This window comes from Brienomyrus brachyistius, chromosome 21 (genome assembly GCF_023856365.1).
Source record: "Brienomyrus brachyistius isolate T26 chromosome 21, BBRACH_0.4, whole genome shotgun sequence".
NCBI lineage: Eukaryota > Metazoa > Chordata > Actinopteri > Osteoglossiformes > Mormyridae > Brienomyrus > Brienomyrus brachyistius.
In genome coordinates this window covers 19,976,691-19,992,674 of record NC_064553.1, presented here as the reverse complement: position 1 = coordinate 19,992,674, position 15,984 = coordinate 19,976,691, and the positions used below count along the sequence as shown (strand labels likewise).

Sequence of the window (15,984 nt, the reverse complement as noted above, 5' to 3'; positions counted from 1 at the left end):
TCAGGAAGTTTATGATAAGAAGGCCTATGATGTCATCTACTTAGATTTCCAAAAGGCTTTTGATGTTGTCCCCCACAAGAGGCTCCTACTTAAACTCAAAGCGACAGGTATTTTAGGTACCGTAGCGACCTGGATTGATAACTGGTTAACAGATAGGAAACAGCGAGTAGTTATAAGAGGCACAATGTCACAGTGGGCTTGCGTTCATAGTGGGGTACCGCAGGGTTCGATTTTAGGACCACTATTGTTCCTAATTTACATAAATGATATGGATACCAATATATACAGTAAACTGGTGAAATTTGCAGATGACACCAAGGTGGGTGGTGTAGCAGATACTGAATTAGCGGCTCAGCAGCTGCAGCGGGATCTTGATTTAATTAGTGACTGGGCCGATACCTGGCAGATGAAATTTAACGTCGATAAATGTAAGGTACTCCATCTAGGGAGCAGAAATATAAAGTACAGGTATTTCATGGGTGTCACTGAAATAAAGGTAGCTGATCATGAGAAAGACCTTGGTGTGTATGTTGATGCTTCCATGTCCCATTCTCGCCAGTGTGGGGAAGCAATAAAAAAGGCCAATAGGATGTTGGGGTATATCTCCAGGTGTGTGGAGTTTAAGTCCAGGGAGGTAATGCTAAGATTATAAAATTCCTTGGTGAGACCTCACCTAGAATATTGTGTGCAGGTTTAGTCACCATATCTTAAAAAGGACATTGTGGCCTTAGAAAAAGTGCAGCGTAGGGCCACAAAAATGATTCCTGGTCTTAGAGGAATGTCATACGAGGAACGGTTACTTGAGCTAAATCTGTTCAGTCTCAAGCAAAGGAGATTGAGGGGGGACATGATCCAGGTATATAAGATTCTAACAGGTTTGGATGCTGTTCAACCAAATAGTTACTTCAGCATTAGTTTAAATACACGAACTCGTGGCCATAGGTGGAAATTAGCGGGAGAACATTTCAAGCTGGATTTAAGGAAGCACTTCTTTACGCAGCGTGTAGTCAGAGTATGGAATAGCCTTCCTGATAATGTAGTGCAAGCTGAATCCTTGGGTTCCTTTAAATCAGAGCTAGATAAGATTTTAACGACTCTGAGCTATTAGTTTAGTTCTCCCCAAGCGAGCTTGATGGGCCGAATGGCCTCCTCTCGTTTGTGTAGTTCTTATGTTCTTAAAACCCATTAAGTCTCATCAGTTAGTGTACCAATTACTGGACGCTCTCATGCTACCTGAACGGGTGGCAATAGTGAAGTGCCAGGCCCACAGAGAGCAGACTGATGAAATCAGTCAGGGAAATGACCTCGCAGACCAGTGGGCTAAAAGTTTAGCCAAGGACTCCACTGGGTTTGGGGATAAGGTTTTGCTGGCAAAGAATGTTGATAAACCATGCTCTGAAAATGACCTTGTTTTGATTCAAACAGGTGCAACGGAGGGTGAGCTCCGCGGATGGAAACGGAGCAGAGCATGGAGTGATAAAGAAGGCGTGTGGCGACATTCTGGGACTAACCAACCTTATCTTCCTAGATCTGCATATCCAGGGATGGCCAAAGCCGTTCATGGCCTGGATCATGTGTCTCGTGAGGGGATGGTGGCAGCTGTGACTCAGGTGTGGCATGCCCCTGGGTTTGCCACAGCTGCTGCCCTATTCTGCGGGAAGTGTATGGTGTGCATGAAATTCAATGTGGGAAAGGGCATTCCAACTGTCCCTGCAGTGACCCTGAGTCCCCAAAGCCCATTCGATCACCTGCAGATAGATTTCATTGAGCTAACACCGTGCAGGGGATATAAGTATTGCTTGGTGATTGTAGATCTGTTTTCCAGATGGGTGGAGGCATTCCCTTGCCGTCGCCCTGATGCTCCGAGTATGGCTAAATGTCTGTTAAAGGAGGTGATTCCACGATGGGGCATTCCATCTAAAATCACCACAGAGAACGGTCCGGCGTTCATCACAGAGACCCTGGCTAAATTGTCCCATTGGATGCAAATTGATTTAAAGCATTATTGTGCCTATCACCCCTCGAGTGGGGGGATTGTGGAGAGAGCAAATCAGACACCAAAACTGAAACTGGTGAAAATTTCAGAGACGATGGGCCTGCCCTGGGTGGATGCCCTGCCCCTGGCTTTCTTATTCATGCGAGCCAGGACACACCGCCAGACAGGGTTGACAGGAAGGCTGATGCGTGTTTTTTCTCCCTCACGATATGTCACACTGGAGACTGTGGATGGGGATTTGCTGACTTATCTTACAGGTTTGCGGCAAGCGATAGGTGCAGCCTGTGACCAGGTTCGTGCGAATTGTAGAAATCCAGAAGGAGAGCCGCTAAGAGCTGTGACACTGCTCAAACCAGGGAGCTGGGTGTTAGTTCACGACCTGAGGAAGAAGAGATGGAACACGCCGAGATGAAGGGGACCACACAAGGTTTTGATGGTGACCCCTCACACAGTGAAAATGGAGGGAATCAACACCTGGGTCCATCAAGTCCACTGCAGACGCGTGTCCAACCCTGGTGGTTATTTCGAGATTGGCCCTTCTTGTGACAGTTGTATGTGGGATCGATGCTATTTGTGGTGGAGAACTGCTTATTCCAGTTGTGTCACCCACTGTACTCCAACAGAGCCAAGCCCACGACAGGTTTTGGACCGAGGAAAAAGGGAGGTGATGGATGCTAATGCTGATGCTAATGCTGTGAAGCTTTTGGCCCGAGCAGTGACTGCTGAGCAATGGTTTGGGGTTTATTCCATCCCTTGGGGTGGCAGACCTTCAGACAGAGGGGGCTGCCCTGCAGACTGCAGTTGAAAAGGTGGCCAATCAAACACTTGACACCGTGAAGGCCGTCTTGGGTGAATTGTCAGCGGTTAGGCAGGTAGCTCTGCAAAACTGTATGGCATTGGATCTCCTGTTGGCTGAAAAAGGTGGAGTTTGTGCTATTGTGGGGAGAGAATGTTGCACGTACATCCCTGATTCCACTCAGGCTGTGCAGGATCTAGAGGACGTGGTGCACAAGCAGATGTCTGCTATACATGAGGAGCATGGCCTGTTTGAGTACAGCTGGGACTATTGGTTCTCCTCACTGATTCCGAGTTTATCTGGGGTGTTCAGACCTTAGTTTTTCATGTTTTGATCTTGCTTGTAGTGTTGCTACTAATCTTCTTGCTGTTTATGTGTTGTTCTAGTATTCTGTCTTTCCAGGCAAATTCTGTTATGTTCCTACGGGCTCCCCCTCTTCCCTACGCGGATGATCCTCTTGTTCCCGCCTGGCTCTACGAACCTCAGCCCCAGGACGTCATCAATGTGACCAGCAATGCCAACACCGCTGGTGACTCCTGTTCCATCCAGCCCCCACCAGCCCGCTTCGACCCACCACGCATTTGTCCGGAATTTTACTACGCTGTGGACTCTGATTGTTTGTGAACTGTGCGGATCTCGCATGTTCAAAAGGGGGGAATGTGGAAGTAAAATTGGACATTGGCAGGCACGGGAGGTTGGCATATTGGGTCTGTTATGTCTTAGGCCTTAGGCAAGAAGAGATTGTTTTGAATACTGCGTGACCTTGCTTCGCGATAGCTGCCTGCAGTAAGTTAGACTGGCAGACCCAGAGGAAAGCTTGGACCTTGGAGAGGCAGACAGCGGAACAAAAGGGGGGGCAGAAACCACCTGCAGGAGGAGATTCAAAGCTGCCCCAACTGGTGCACAGTGAGTTATAGCTTTATAAAATAGTTGTGGCAGACAATATACAGCAAGCTATGCGGTAGTGCAAATGTATAAGTAATTATGTTAATCATACTAATCATATGTTAACCATGTATTTGCAGTGATTTAATGACAAGGACGTCAATATGTTAATCATTAATCAATGGAACACCCAAACATTAATAGTGATTCAATGTCATATTATCAATATCTATATGCATATCTCAAGTAGAGTCTAGAAGCCGAGACAGATTCCGGTAAACTGAGCTAGATGGGTGGATTTTACCTTGCCACCAAGGTAAACCAATAGAGCAGGAGAATTGTGTTTGGTATACGTTTGAGCTCGGTTTGTTGGTGTTTCGTGACCAATCAGGATTTAGACGTCCTTATTGGGAATTGGGAGTTATTGTTTATCAACTGGTTGCTCTGTGTGCTCTGGGTGACTTGGTACCAAGTACCAGAGTGTGACGGGAGCGCTTTGCCGAGTTGCTAGAATAAAAGAGATTTCCTTTACCTCATCAAACTGAGAGGTCCGACTTTTATTCTAAGTGTTATATTTAAAAATTTTCACAGTGCAAACTCCACACAGAGAGGACCCAGGACCAAACGCAGAACCTTCTTGTTGTGAGGCAGCAGAACTAACCACCATGCTGCCTACAATCATTACATTGCATGTAATAATGATGAGAGTTGCTTCTCCTTAATTACACTGCAGAGACGTAAACTGTGTCTTATTGGCCCTTAAGCTCATAATCTCTCGATTTGCCTTTGGGAACAGGCTGGGTCAAGTGGTTTGATATCTGCCATACACCTGACAACCTGTTGTAATAGTCTTCTACGTATTCCATGCCTATTATATCAGCCATTAATGCCACATGCGAGTATAATTTTGCATACATGCACTATTAAGTATTAACACTATAGTCCATATAAATAATTATATAATCATTTTCAATAATTAAAAATAAGAAACATGTACCATATAGTGTTGGTATAGTGTCCTCCCATTTCCAGGGTATACAGGCCACCCCAGCCATGTTCTGTGTGTGTGCACCTCTGTGCCTGTCTGTATAGACTTTGCATGTCCTGAATATATCACATTAGAGATGGACTGATACCAAAATTTTGACTTTGATACTGATACCAGCTTTGGGATCTTGCTATTAAAGCTAAACCAATAATGTACAACATTCCCATTTAAAAGTTATGTTGCCTTGAAATAATCAGGTTGATTTATCAATCAAATAAGTAGCAATAGCATATAATACATTAAACATGAGAGATATGCATAGATTATTCTAACACAAATCCTGAATTTAATTTAGCCTAAGCTTACAAAACCTCAATCACAATACACTGACATCAGGTTTATATTTGTGTTTGTTTTGTTTACCCATTGGTCTAGTCTACTTTTTGTCCCTAGGGAAATGGATACAAATGAACGGTGCTTTATTGGCTCTTAAGATTAGGCTACTCCCACAATGATTTAAAACAATTTTATAAATTCAAATAAGAGGCTGAGAAGGATGTTACTATACGTAATAGTGTACTTTTATTAGGAATCGGTGTATGCAACACATATTTCGCGTTCACAAAATGTCACCAACCCATCCAGTTTAGTAACTTTCGCTATTCCACCAACGCGCTGACCGGGGAAGCTATTGAAAAGGTGAGGGGCTAAGCCAAGTTTACCTGGGGCACCGCGGTTAATTTAGGCTCATATTCGGTATTCAGTTTTCTGGCTTTAATAACATTTAACGGAAGGTGGTGCGTTTTTAATGACATAATTGTGATGCCCAGTACACAGACAACGATGCACACCGATTATTTTTGCGCTTCAAACCATTTCGTGATTTGTGCAAAATCGTGTTGATAGATAATATAATAGGTCCTGTCAGCTGTAATGATATGGTGGTTTAGCATTTTGGGCTCATGGCACCTGTTGCATACCCATTTGTTTCCCAGATTGCTTTACCTACGATTTCTAATTAATTTTGGAATGTTCGAGGGTATCCGTATAATGTGCAATGGGACAAAAATTATAACCATGACAACGGAAGTACTAACGGTTCTTTCTTGCTAGCGGCACGGTACCGCTCTCAGCCCTCACGTAATGTCACTGTAGATGCCCGAAGCATGCCGGCTGCACTCCCCATAGTCATCTCACCTCTCCCGGAAGTTCCGGGAGTCTCAGGAATCAATATGTGCCGCTCAATGGGATTATGGGAAATGTAGTTCGAGTTAAATTTAGTAGCAATTATGTGTTTTCGAGGAAATAGAAGTGGAGTAGCTATATATAGTGTCAAAGTGAATAAGCACATTAACTTAATCGTTGTAAGAGTTTTTTTTTCTCAATTTTGCTTATCTATTAAGGATTTTCCAGCATGTCCTTTACTTCCAGTTCAGTTTAAAGCCTGTCCAGGTTTATCGCATCGAGGTAATTTATTGCCTAATTTCCCAAACTCTTGTAGTTTAAACTCAAGCGGTAAACGGAACTGTTAAGAGAAGTACCCAATAGTATGCATCGGGAGGCGGGCTCTCTTTCTGTACTCACTTCCTTTCCGGAGTGCAAGCTAGAAAGTGTCCTTTAGCGTTGTACTTGCTGCTATAGGTAACATTAATATTGGAGTCAAGTAACAACAGGTTTTGTAGTTTCAAAAGAAACGGGTAAGTCAGTTGTCATATTTTACGTTTGCTTATTAATCTGAATATGTTCGTTTTTTACTGGAACAAAAAGGCTCCCATGCGTCTTAGAGGATTGAGGCCTAGTTGTTAAGTCCCCTGTCTTTTACGCAGGAATTTAATTTAAAATGCGAATGGAAATGTATTAATAGGACGTAGCAGGAAAGTAATGGGAACATGGACAGTTGCTAGACAAAATATAACATAATTTTGGAAATGGTCTTGTTCCAGTAGGTTATTTCTGTTTCCTTGACAACAACCCCAAAAAGCATCCTTTCGCGCCCCCTTCCAGCGCCTATTTGTATTGCCAACTTGACACTTAAAACTTTAGGTGCAATAAGCCTCCTTATGTAAGCGTGTGCATTTAATTTCGTTCGTTTGGGTGGTTTTCATTATCAGACATAACCAGTTACTCTCTAGATCATAGATATAGCTTTGGATGGTAGCTTCTTGATATGGTTTCATCGTACAGTACCTCGCAAGTGTTCATATCATGTTTTCAAGGCTTGCCTTGCGTTAATAAAACAATCTGTATTTTTTGGAAACTAACAGAAAGGGATAATAATAATATCTTGTTGCTTATTTCACGATAACGACTCTGAGGGTGTCACGGTTGTGTAGGCGGAGTTCGCGTGTTCTGCAAATGTTTTACCCGAAAGAGTGCGGTTTCCTACCTTTCTATAGAAACTAGGTGAAGTGGTGTCTAAAGAATATTGAGACCAATCACTATGCTATAATATATATATATATATATATATATATATATATATATTTTTTTTTTTTTTTCCTTATCAGACTTGACTCAGTACCACAAAATGACGAAGTGAAAACAGAATTTTAGATATTTGTACAAATTTATTAAAACGTTGAAACATCACATTGACATAAGCATTCCCGCCTTTTGACACTTTTTGACACTTGTAATTTAGCTTAAGTCATCCAATTTGTTTAGATATTTCTATGCCTTTTTTGGCACCTGCAGGTAATTTAATTGATTAGACATGATTTGGAAAGGCACATAACTGTCTATTAGGGTAGGGTGAAAAAATCTAAATTTCCAATAGTGCGGAAAAGTTGTCACTGGAATTCGTTATGAAACATGCAAAATATCTTTGAAATGGGTTAATATTTTCAGGTTCCGTAACGTGGAAAGTTGTTTTTTTCCACATGACTCCCCTGTTTGAAAGATTTATTATTATTTTTTTTTTTCGGGAATGAATTATTCCAGTAGGGCGGAAAGGTTACTACTTAAGCAGTACAGTAAGGCTACTAAATTGTATTCATGTTGTTGTTACTGTTGTTCACTGATCATCATGTTCGTTGTTCATGTGTTAATACAAGTTTGAGACAAAGTTGAATTGTACACAAAGAGCATACAGGTTGCAGCGTACAGAGAATTTTATTAGAAATATGCCAACTTTAGCCGCGATGCGGAACCTTTAAATATTACCCAATATGAATAAAATTTTGTTTGGCTTACTATACTGCTTAAGTAGTAACCTTTCCGCCCTATTGGAATAATTAACTGCCAAAAAAAATTCTTTCGAACATGGGAGTCATACGGGGAAAAGCAACTTTTTTTTGGGAAATTACGAAATTTCGATCTCGTTGCGGAACCTGAAAATATTAACCTATTTCAAAAATATTTTGCACGTTTAATAACGAGGTCCAGTAACAACTTTTCTGCACTATTGGAAATTGCTATTGGCAATTTTTTTTTCTTTCACCCCTGTCTATATAATAGTCTCATTATTGATAATGTATATCAGCGCAAAATACAAGCCATGAAGTCAAAGTAATTGCCTGGAGAGCTCAGAGAGAAGGTTGTGTAGAGGCACAGATCTGGGGAAGGCTATAGAATATTTTTGCAGCATTGAAGGTTCCCAAAAGCACCATGTCCACCATAATTCTTAAATTGACGCAGTTTAGAACAACGAAGACTAGGGGTTATCATGTTATCACTTGGTGTATACTTCCATCCATCCATCCATCCATCCATCCATTTTCCAAACCGCTTATCCTACTGGGCCGCGGGAGGTCCAGAGCCTATCCCGGAAGCAATGGGCACGAGGCAGGGAACAACCCTGGATGGGGGGCCAGCCCATCGCAGGGCACACTCACACACCATTCACTCACACATGCACACCTATGGGCAATTTAGCGACTCCAATTAGCCTCAGCATGTTTTTGGACTGTGGGGGGAAACCGGAGTACCCGGAGGAAACCCCACGACGACATGGGGAGAACATGCAAACTCCACACACATGTGACCCAGGCGGAGACTCGAACCCGGGTCCCAGAGGTGTGAGGCAACAGTGCTAACCACTGCACCACCATGCCGCCCCCTGGTGTATACTTAACTCTTTAATAAATGTTTCAAACTTTAAACTGTAAAGTACTGCCACACCCCCATTGTTTTTTTTTTGTACCTTGTTTATCCACAACCTCTCCTCTTCTAAAAGATGTGGTGACTGGGCTGTATCTTTCTGCACATCATCAGTGATCACCGCTTCCACGATATACCAAAAAAGTGGCATGTAGCATACTCCACTAACTGAATTTGATAAACATAGGGATATGCAGAATTTATATAGGTAACTAACTCTGGGCATCACAATATAAATTAATCTGGTAGATTTTAGGATAATGCTGAAACATCAAATTAAAATATGTCAAGGGGTCTGAATACTTTCTGAATGCACTGTACCTTTTAACTAAAATAAATGGGTGCAGTCAAGGTTGAAATTGAGTTTTGTAAATAATTTTTAAGTTGGTTTCTCCTAGCATTTAGCATTTGGTAAAGTATTTTAGTTAGATTACCTTGGCCATACCAGTGTACTGGAGTTCGTTCAAAATCGAAATATTAAGTTTGATTCTGATACCAGCTTTGGTACCTCAGTATCAATACCGTAAAACATTCCCAGTTAAATATTATATTACTTTGAAATAAGCCTATTTATGAATTAAACCAACAGCAATAGCCTATGACATAGTTTTAACATCATCAGTGAAATTTTCATAGATTAAATTCCATTCAGTTCATTGGTTTTGTTATTTATTTGGCTTCAGTTGTTACAAATCTAGGGCAGCATGGTGGTGCAGTGGTTAGCGCTTCTGCCTCACAGCAAGAAGGTACTGGGTTTGATCCCAGGGTTGGGTGTAGGTCCTTTTGTGTGGAGTTTGCACACTCTCCCCACGTTCAGTTCCTCCCACGGTGCTCTGGTTTTCTCCCACAGTCCAAAAGCGTGCAGGGCAGGTTGATTGGCAAGTCTAAATTGGCCCTGTAATTGTGTAAACTTCTAAATATTAGGTATGTATTTCTAGGGGTGGGCGATCTGACTGTTTTATATTTACTTTTCATGCGCATAATTGAGAGTGATTTTATGTCCTCCTACTAATATTACGTAATGCTTTGCATTACGTACATCTGAATCTGTTCTTTGGAGACTTACAATCAGGGCAGATGATGAAACAGTCCTTACAGATGACACTGCAGTTATGACTCGCTGAGCCGACTACTTTGAGCAGTTGTTTAAAGCTGACTCCCTGACAAGGATGTTGGACATCTCTGGGTCCATGGTTCTCACTCAGATTGCATGGGTGGTGAATCAGCTGAGGGTAGGGAAGGCCCATGGGATCTATGGTATCTGGGGTGAACTACTCCAGGCTGATGGTAAGGCTATCCTCTTGGCATTGTAGGCAATCTTTGCTTCCGTTTGGGAGTTAGGCATTATCAACTGACTGGAAACTGGGACTTGTAGTCCGAATCTGAAAAGTTAAGGGTGATCACCTAGATTGTGGAAACTACAGGGGGATAGCACTGCTCTCAGTACTGGGTCAGGTCCTTGCTAGAGTCATCCTTAACAGGATCCATGATCACTTGTCTACCTATCAGCGGTAGTCTGATTTTATGCCTAAAATGTGTACTATCGACCGCATCCTTGTACTGAGGGTTCTCATTCATCATCCATCCATCCATCCCTCCATCATCTCCTACTTAATCCGAGGTCGGGTCGCGGAGGCAGCAGTCTCAGCAGGGAGACCCAGACTTCCCTCTCCCTGGCAACTTCATCCCCCCTCCTCTGGGGGGATCCCGAGGCATTCCCAGGCCAGCCGAGAGACATAGTCCCTCCAGAGTGTCCTGGGTCTTCTCCGGGGCCTCCCCCCAGTGGGACATGCCCGGAACACCTCACCAGGGAGGCGTCCAGGGGGCATCCTAATTAGATGCCCGAGCCGCCTTATCTGGCTCCTCTCAAAGCGGAGGAGCAGCAGCTCGACTAGTCCCTCCTGAATGACTGAGCTTCTCACCCTATCTCTAAGGGAGAGCCCAACCACCCTGCGGAGGAAACCCATTTCGGCCGCTTGCACTCGCGATCTTGTTCTTTGGTCACTACCCATAGCTCGTGACCATAGGTGAGGGTAGGAACGTAGATCGACTGGTAAATCGAGAGCTTTGCCTTTTGGCTCAGCTCTTTCTTCACCATGACAGACCGATGCAGTGCCCGCATCACTGCTGATGCCGTACTGATCCGCCTATCGATCTCCCGTTCCATCGTTCCCTCACTCGTGAACAAGACCCCGAGATACTTAAACTCCTCCACTTGGGAGAGGACCCCATCCCCAACCCGGAGAGAGCATTCTACCCTTTTCCGGCTGAGGACCATGGTCTCAGATTTGGAGGTGCTGATTCTCATCCCAGCCGCTTCACACTCTGCTGCGAACTGTCCAAGTGAGAGCCGAAGGTCACAACAGAACCACATCATCTGCAAAAAGCAGAGACCTAATCCTGAGGTCACCAAACCGGACACTCTCAACTCCCTGGCTGCGCCTAGAAATTCTGTCCATAAAAACTATGAACAGAATCGGTGACAAAGGGCAGCCCTGACGGAGTCCAACCCTCACCGGAAACGAGTCCGACTTATTGCCGCCCATGCGGGCCAGGCTCTGGCACCGGAAATACAGGGACCGAACTGCCCTTAAAAGGAAGCCCGGCACCCCATACTCCCCGAGGGACATGGTCGCATGCCTTCTTCAAGTCCACAAAAGACATGTAGACTGGTTGGGCAAACTCCCATGAACCCTCCAAAACCCTGCGGAGAGTATAGAGCTGGTCCACTGTTCCACGGCCAGGGCGAAAACCACACTGCTCCTCCTGAATCCGAGGTTCGACGATCCTGCTGACCCTCCTTTCCAGAACCCCTGAAAAGACCTTACCAGGGAGGCTGAGGAGTGTGATCCCCCTATAGTTGGAGCACACCCTCTGGTCCCCCTTCTTAAAGAGGGGGACCACCACCCCAGTCTGCCAGTCCAGAGGCACTGCCCCCGATGTCCACGTGATGCCGCAGATGCGTGTCAACTAAGACAGCCCCGCAACATCCAGAGCCTTGAGGAACTCCGGGTGAATCTCATCCACCCCTGGGGCTCACCCACTGAGGAGCTTTTTAACCACCTCATAAATATAAAATGATTTCTTTTGGATCAAGAAGTTTTTTTCTGATAGCACTGATGCTCAAAGCTTCAGAAAAAATAGAGTATCACTGTCTGCAGCATTGCTCTGCAGCATTGCTCTGCAGCATTGCTCTGCAGCCTCACTGGCTGCTGAAACTGACTAGCTCTATCATGACGGTTAACTTAAAAATAAATAAATAAATAAAATAATGAATCTCAGTTAAAGTCAATTTATTTTGCCAAAACTTTATCATTTACAGTTATTCTGATAGATGCATGTATAAACTCTAAAAAAATTAATATTTTGAAAGTTTCAAGACTGATCTACGGAGGAAAAAAAATGGAGGAAAAAAATGTACAAATGTGGTGTGACACATGTAACACAAATCTCTTATTTTTTCTCACAGAAGACCACTGAATCCACTCAGTTTGTTCATATCTAGTTTTTAAAGTTAGAATATAGTTACAAAGTCCCAAAGAAGCTGATGCCAAAAGCTTCCATCATTCCTAGTATTACATCATTTGAAAACTGTGACACACGTAACGTTACGTGCGTCACAGCAAATTGTTTGGGGTGAAAAAGCTGCAAAAGCTTTTTTATGGATTCTTTTCATTATTAGATGTAACCTAGGCCACATGACAGATTTGGAATGGTTAACCTAAGCATTTGCCTCACAAATTTGGTAACTTAATGAATTCTGAAACCAAAGTTATACAGAACATTCTCTCCATCTCTAGCACCAATATGACCAATCAGGTCCACCGGCACAGGTGGATCAGTCTTCTCTCTTATGTATTCAGGTTTGTAATCAATAGCATCCCTTTGACTTGGCCAATACCATTTCCCTTTCCTTGCATTGTGCATTACTGACACTCTTACATCATCAGCTACAATTTGGATGACCTCCCCAGGGAATTTCAAATCATCATACTTCACAACCACCCAGTCACCAACTTTCAGGTTCACCTTCTTTTGAGCTGTCTCATTCTCATACACCACTGAATACAATGACTCTGAATCTCTGTCTGTATGAAAAAGTTCACAGAAACCATCAAAACATTTTACCACATGCACTTTGCTAATACCTTGTGCATCTTTGACTATCCCCCAAGGATTTTCACTCTTAATAAACTCAGAAATATAAGCTTGTGGCACATGAAGTACATTAACTTCTTCCAAAACTTTCTTGCGCAACAGTAGCAAAATCAGTAGCACTCTGCACAACTCTAGCATTGGCCCCTTTACTCATGACCCTACGTCTGATATTAGACTTGGCAGCTCCCCCAATTCCATCTACAGCACCTTTGCCATGGGATGTGGCACAATATTTCCATTGGACTTGACAGTCATATCTTTCAGACAGAATGGACACCAGTTTAACCATATATTTATTCTTAAAATCAGAAGATGGGCCATCTGTATAAATGATCAAATCATCACCCTCTTTAAAATCTATCAGACTTGCTAATTTCAGCATGAAAGTGTAGATAGCATCTTTACCCTTATCTTGACTATCAGTGACAACCAAGAAAGATTTACATGGTTCTAGATTGCTGTACAGAGCAGCAGTGAACAAGTTCACACTACTGCCTGAGCAAAAATCTAGGCTCAAAATGAAGTGATTAAGCCTCATGGGTCAATCTATGACAACTGGACCCCAGCAGAAATCACTACTCCTTAAAAGGGCAAGCTTTTAAATGGCTTCTTCATGATCATCATTACCAACTGCGTGTCTTCTAAACACAACAAATGCCAAGCTCAGAATGTTGTCATTCAACCCAGTGAGGAAGCCATGTGACATGGCCTTCCTCTGAAGCCAGTGATGTAAATTCTTATTAATCCGCAAAAAATCACAAAAAAAACCAGATGTCAGTAAAATATCCATATCTTCATTAAAACTGGACTAAATATGTAAAAAGTGGAAAATTATGTAAGCATTCTTTGTTTTTCAGACTTGTGACACACGTAACAATTTTTTGTGACACACGTAACACATTTCACCTATAAAAACTGGTAAAAGGCAAGAGTACAGAATTATTTTTTTTTACTGATATTTAGACTAAATTTTGACTACAATCAGCAAAAAAGTTGGTGTCTGTAATAACACACTTCACAGAATTTTCAAATTTTTCATAGATTTTTTTATTTTTGTGTTACGTCTGAATGTAACGCACGTAACGCTGCTTACATAACTCCCACAGAAACTTGGTGAGGCATATAAAAAAAAATATTGATCAAACTGATAACTAAATTAGGTATATTTCAAGCTAAAAAGTTTGAGCAAAGACCTTTCCATATCAGAGCAATAGGGAGTCAAAGTTTGAAAATTGAGTCAAAACTGTGACACACGTAACGTGGAATGGCCCCAATCTGCATGACTACGTACTGTTTAGTGATCACTGTGTTTCACTCGGAGGATTATTACTGTCGCACAGTGTGCTTACGCTGCATTACTTGTAGCAGGGTTGATTTGATGGTGCAATGGAGGAAGACAGGGAAAATAGCGAGGAAAGTCAGAAAAAGACGAAAAATGTCTAAAGTTTGGGACCATTTTAAACAAAAGAAAAGCAAAAATACTGTACAGTGTATCCATTGTAAAACTGAATTAACTTACCACAATAGCACAACGTCAATGATTCGACGTCTCAACAGAAAGCACCCAGTCTATGCATCGAGTCCACAGAGCGGAACCAGTATACACCCTGTTCCAAATTATTAATCAAATGATATTTTTCTCATTTATCTAAATAAGTGATGTAAACAAGTCAGAATAATTCTCATGTTATCAACTATTAAGAGTGCAATTCAAATTTTATTGAACAAATCTAATGATTACAGTATTTTTTGTTAAAGCACAATGAACTGTTCAAAATTATGCACAATAAGCTTCAAAACACTTTATAAGTTGTAAAGAACTAAAAATTGTCATTTGTTGTGTTTGCAGCATATGTACTGAAATCAAAAGCTATTTGAATCAAACTTTTACAACATTTTAACTTTTTAAACGTTTTAACAGGTCACGTCACATTTTGACATAGGACCCCTTATTTGATAGCAGCTTCACAAGTCTTGCATCCATTGAACTTGTGAGTATTTGGACGGTTTCTGCTTGAATTTGTTTGCAAGATGTCAGAATAGCCTCCCAGAGCTGCTGTTTGGATGTAAACTGCCTGCCACCCTCATATATATTTTGCTTGAGGATGCTCCAGAGGTTCTCAATTGGATTGAGGTCAGGGGAGGATGGAGGCCACACCATGACTTTCTCTCCTTTTATCCCCATAGCAGTCATTGATGCAGAGGTATTCTTTGCAGCATGAGATGGTGCATTGTCATGCATGAAGATGATTGTATTATGGAAGGCATAGTTCTTCCTTCTGTACCAGGGAAGAAAGTGGTCAGTCAGAAAATCCACATACTTTGCGGAGGTCATCTTCACACCTTCAGGGACTCTAAAGGGGCCGACCAGCTCTCTTCCCATGATTTCGACCCAAAACATGACTCCACCACCTCCTTGCTGACGTCGCAGCGTTGTCGGAACACGGTGGCCGTCCACCAACCATCCACTACTCCATCCATCTGGACCACCCAGGGTCGCACGGCACTCATCAGTGAACAGGACTGTTTGAAAATTAGTCTTCATGTATTTTTCTGCCCACTGCAGCCGTTTCTGCTTGTGAGCACTGGTTAGTGGTGGCCGAATATAAGGTTTATGCACAGTTGCAATACTCTGGAGGACTCTACACCTTGATCTCTGTGGGACTCCAGAGGCAGCAGCCGCTTCAAATATCTGTTTGCTGCTACATAATGGCATTTTAGCAGCTACTCTCTTGATCTGATGCATGGATCTGGCAGAAATCTTCCTCAATTTGCCTTTATCTGCACGAACCCGTCTGTGCTCTGAATCAGCCACAAATCTCTTTATAGTTAAGTTTTCGTGAAATGTCCAATGTTTTCATACCTCGTCCAAGGCACTGACATATTTCACGCTTTTCAGCAGCAGAGAGATCCTTTTTCTTCCCCATATTGATTGCTAACTGTGGTCTGCTTAATAATGTGGACCATCCTTCTTAAGTAGTTTATCCTTTAATTGGGCACACCTGGTAAACTAATTGTCCCAGGTGTCTAAAATTTCTTCCAGTGATCCAAAGAGCCTGGAAA

At 42.6% G+C, this 15,984-nt stretch overlaps 2 protein-coding genes across 4 annotated transcripts in view; both read left to right on the top strand.

Moving 5' to 3' along the window:
* LOC125717169 (protein NYNRIN-like) overlaps window positions 1–4,218 on the top strand; it is a 143,398-nt gene extending 139,180 nt beyond the window's left edge. The window contains exon 2 of the mRNA XM_048990163.1: window positions 692–4,218. Coding sequence (XP_048846120.1) covers window positions 1,170–2,408 — 1,239 coding nt within the window. The 5' untranslated portion in view covers window positions 692–1,169 and the 3' untranslated portion in view covers window positions 2,409–4,218. The remainder of the gene's footprint in view (window positions 1–691) is intronic.
* Window positions 4,219–6,226: 2,008 nt separating this feature from the next.
* Window positions 6,227–15,984, top strand: part of LOC125717172 (ELAV-like protein 1) — a 31,268-nt gene continuing 21,510 nt past the window's right edge. The window contains exon 1 of one of the 3 annotated variants that reach the window (XM_048990176.1): window positions 6,227–6,362. The gene's annotated coding sequence lies outside the window, so the exon portion shown is untranslated. The remainder of the gene's footprint in view (window positions 6,363–15,984) is intronic. The other 2 variants (XM_048990175.1, XM_048990177.1) reach the window with 2 other exon arrangements.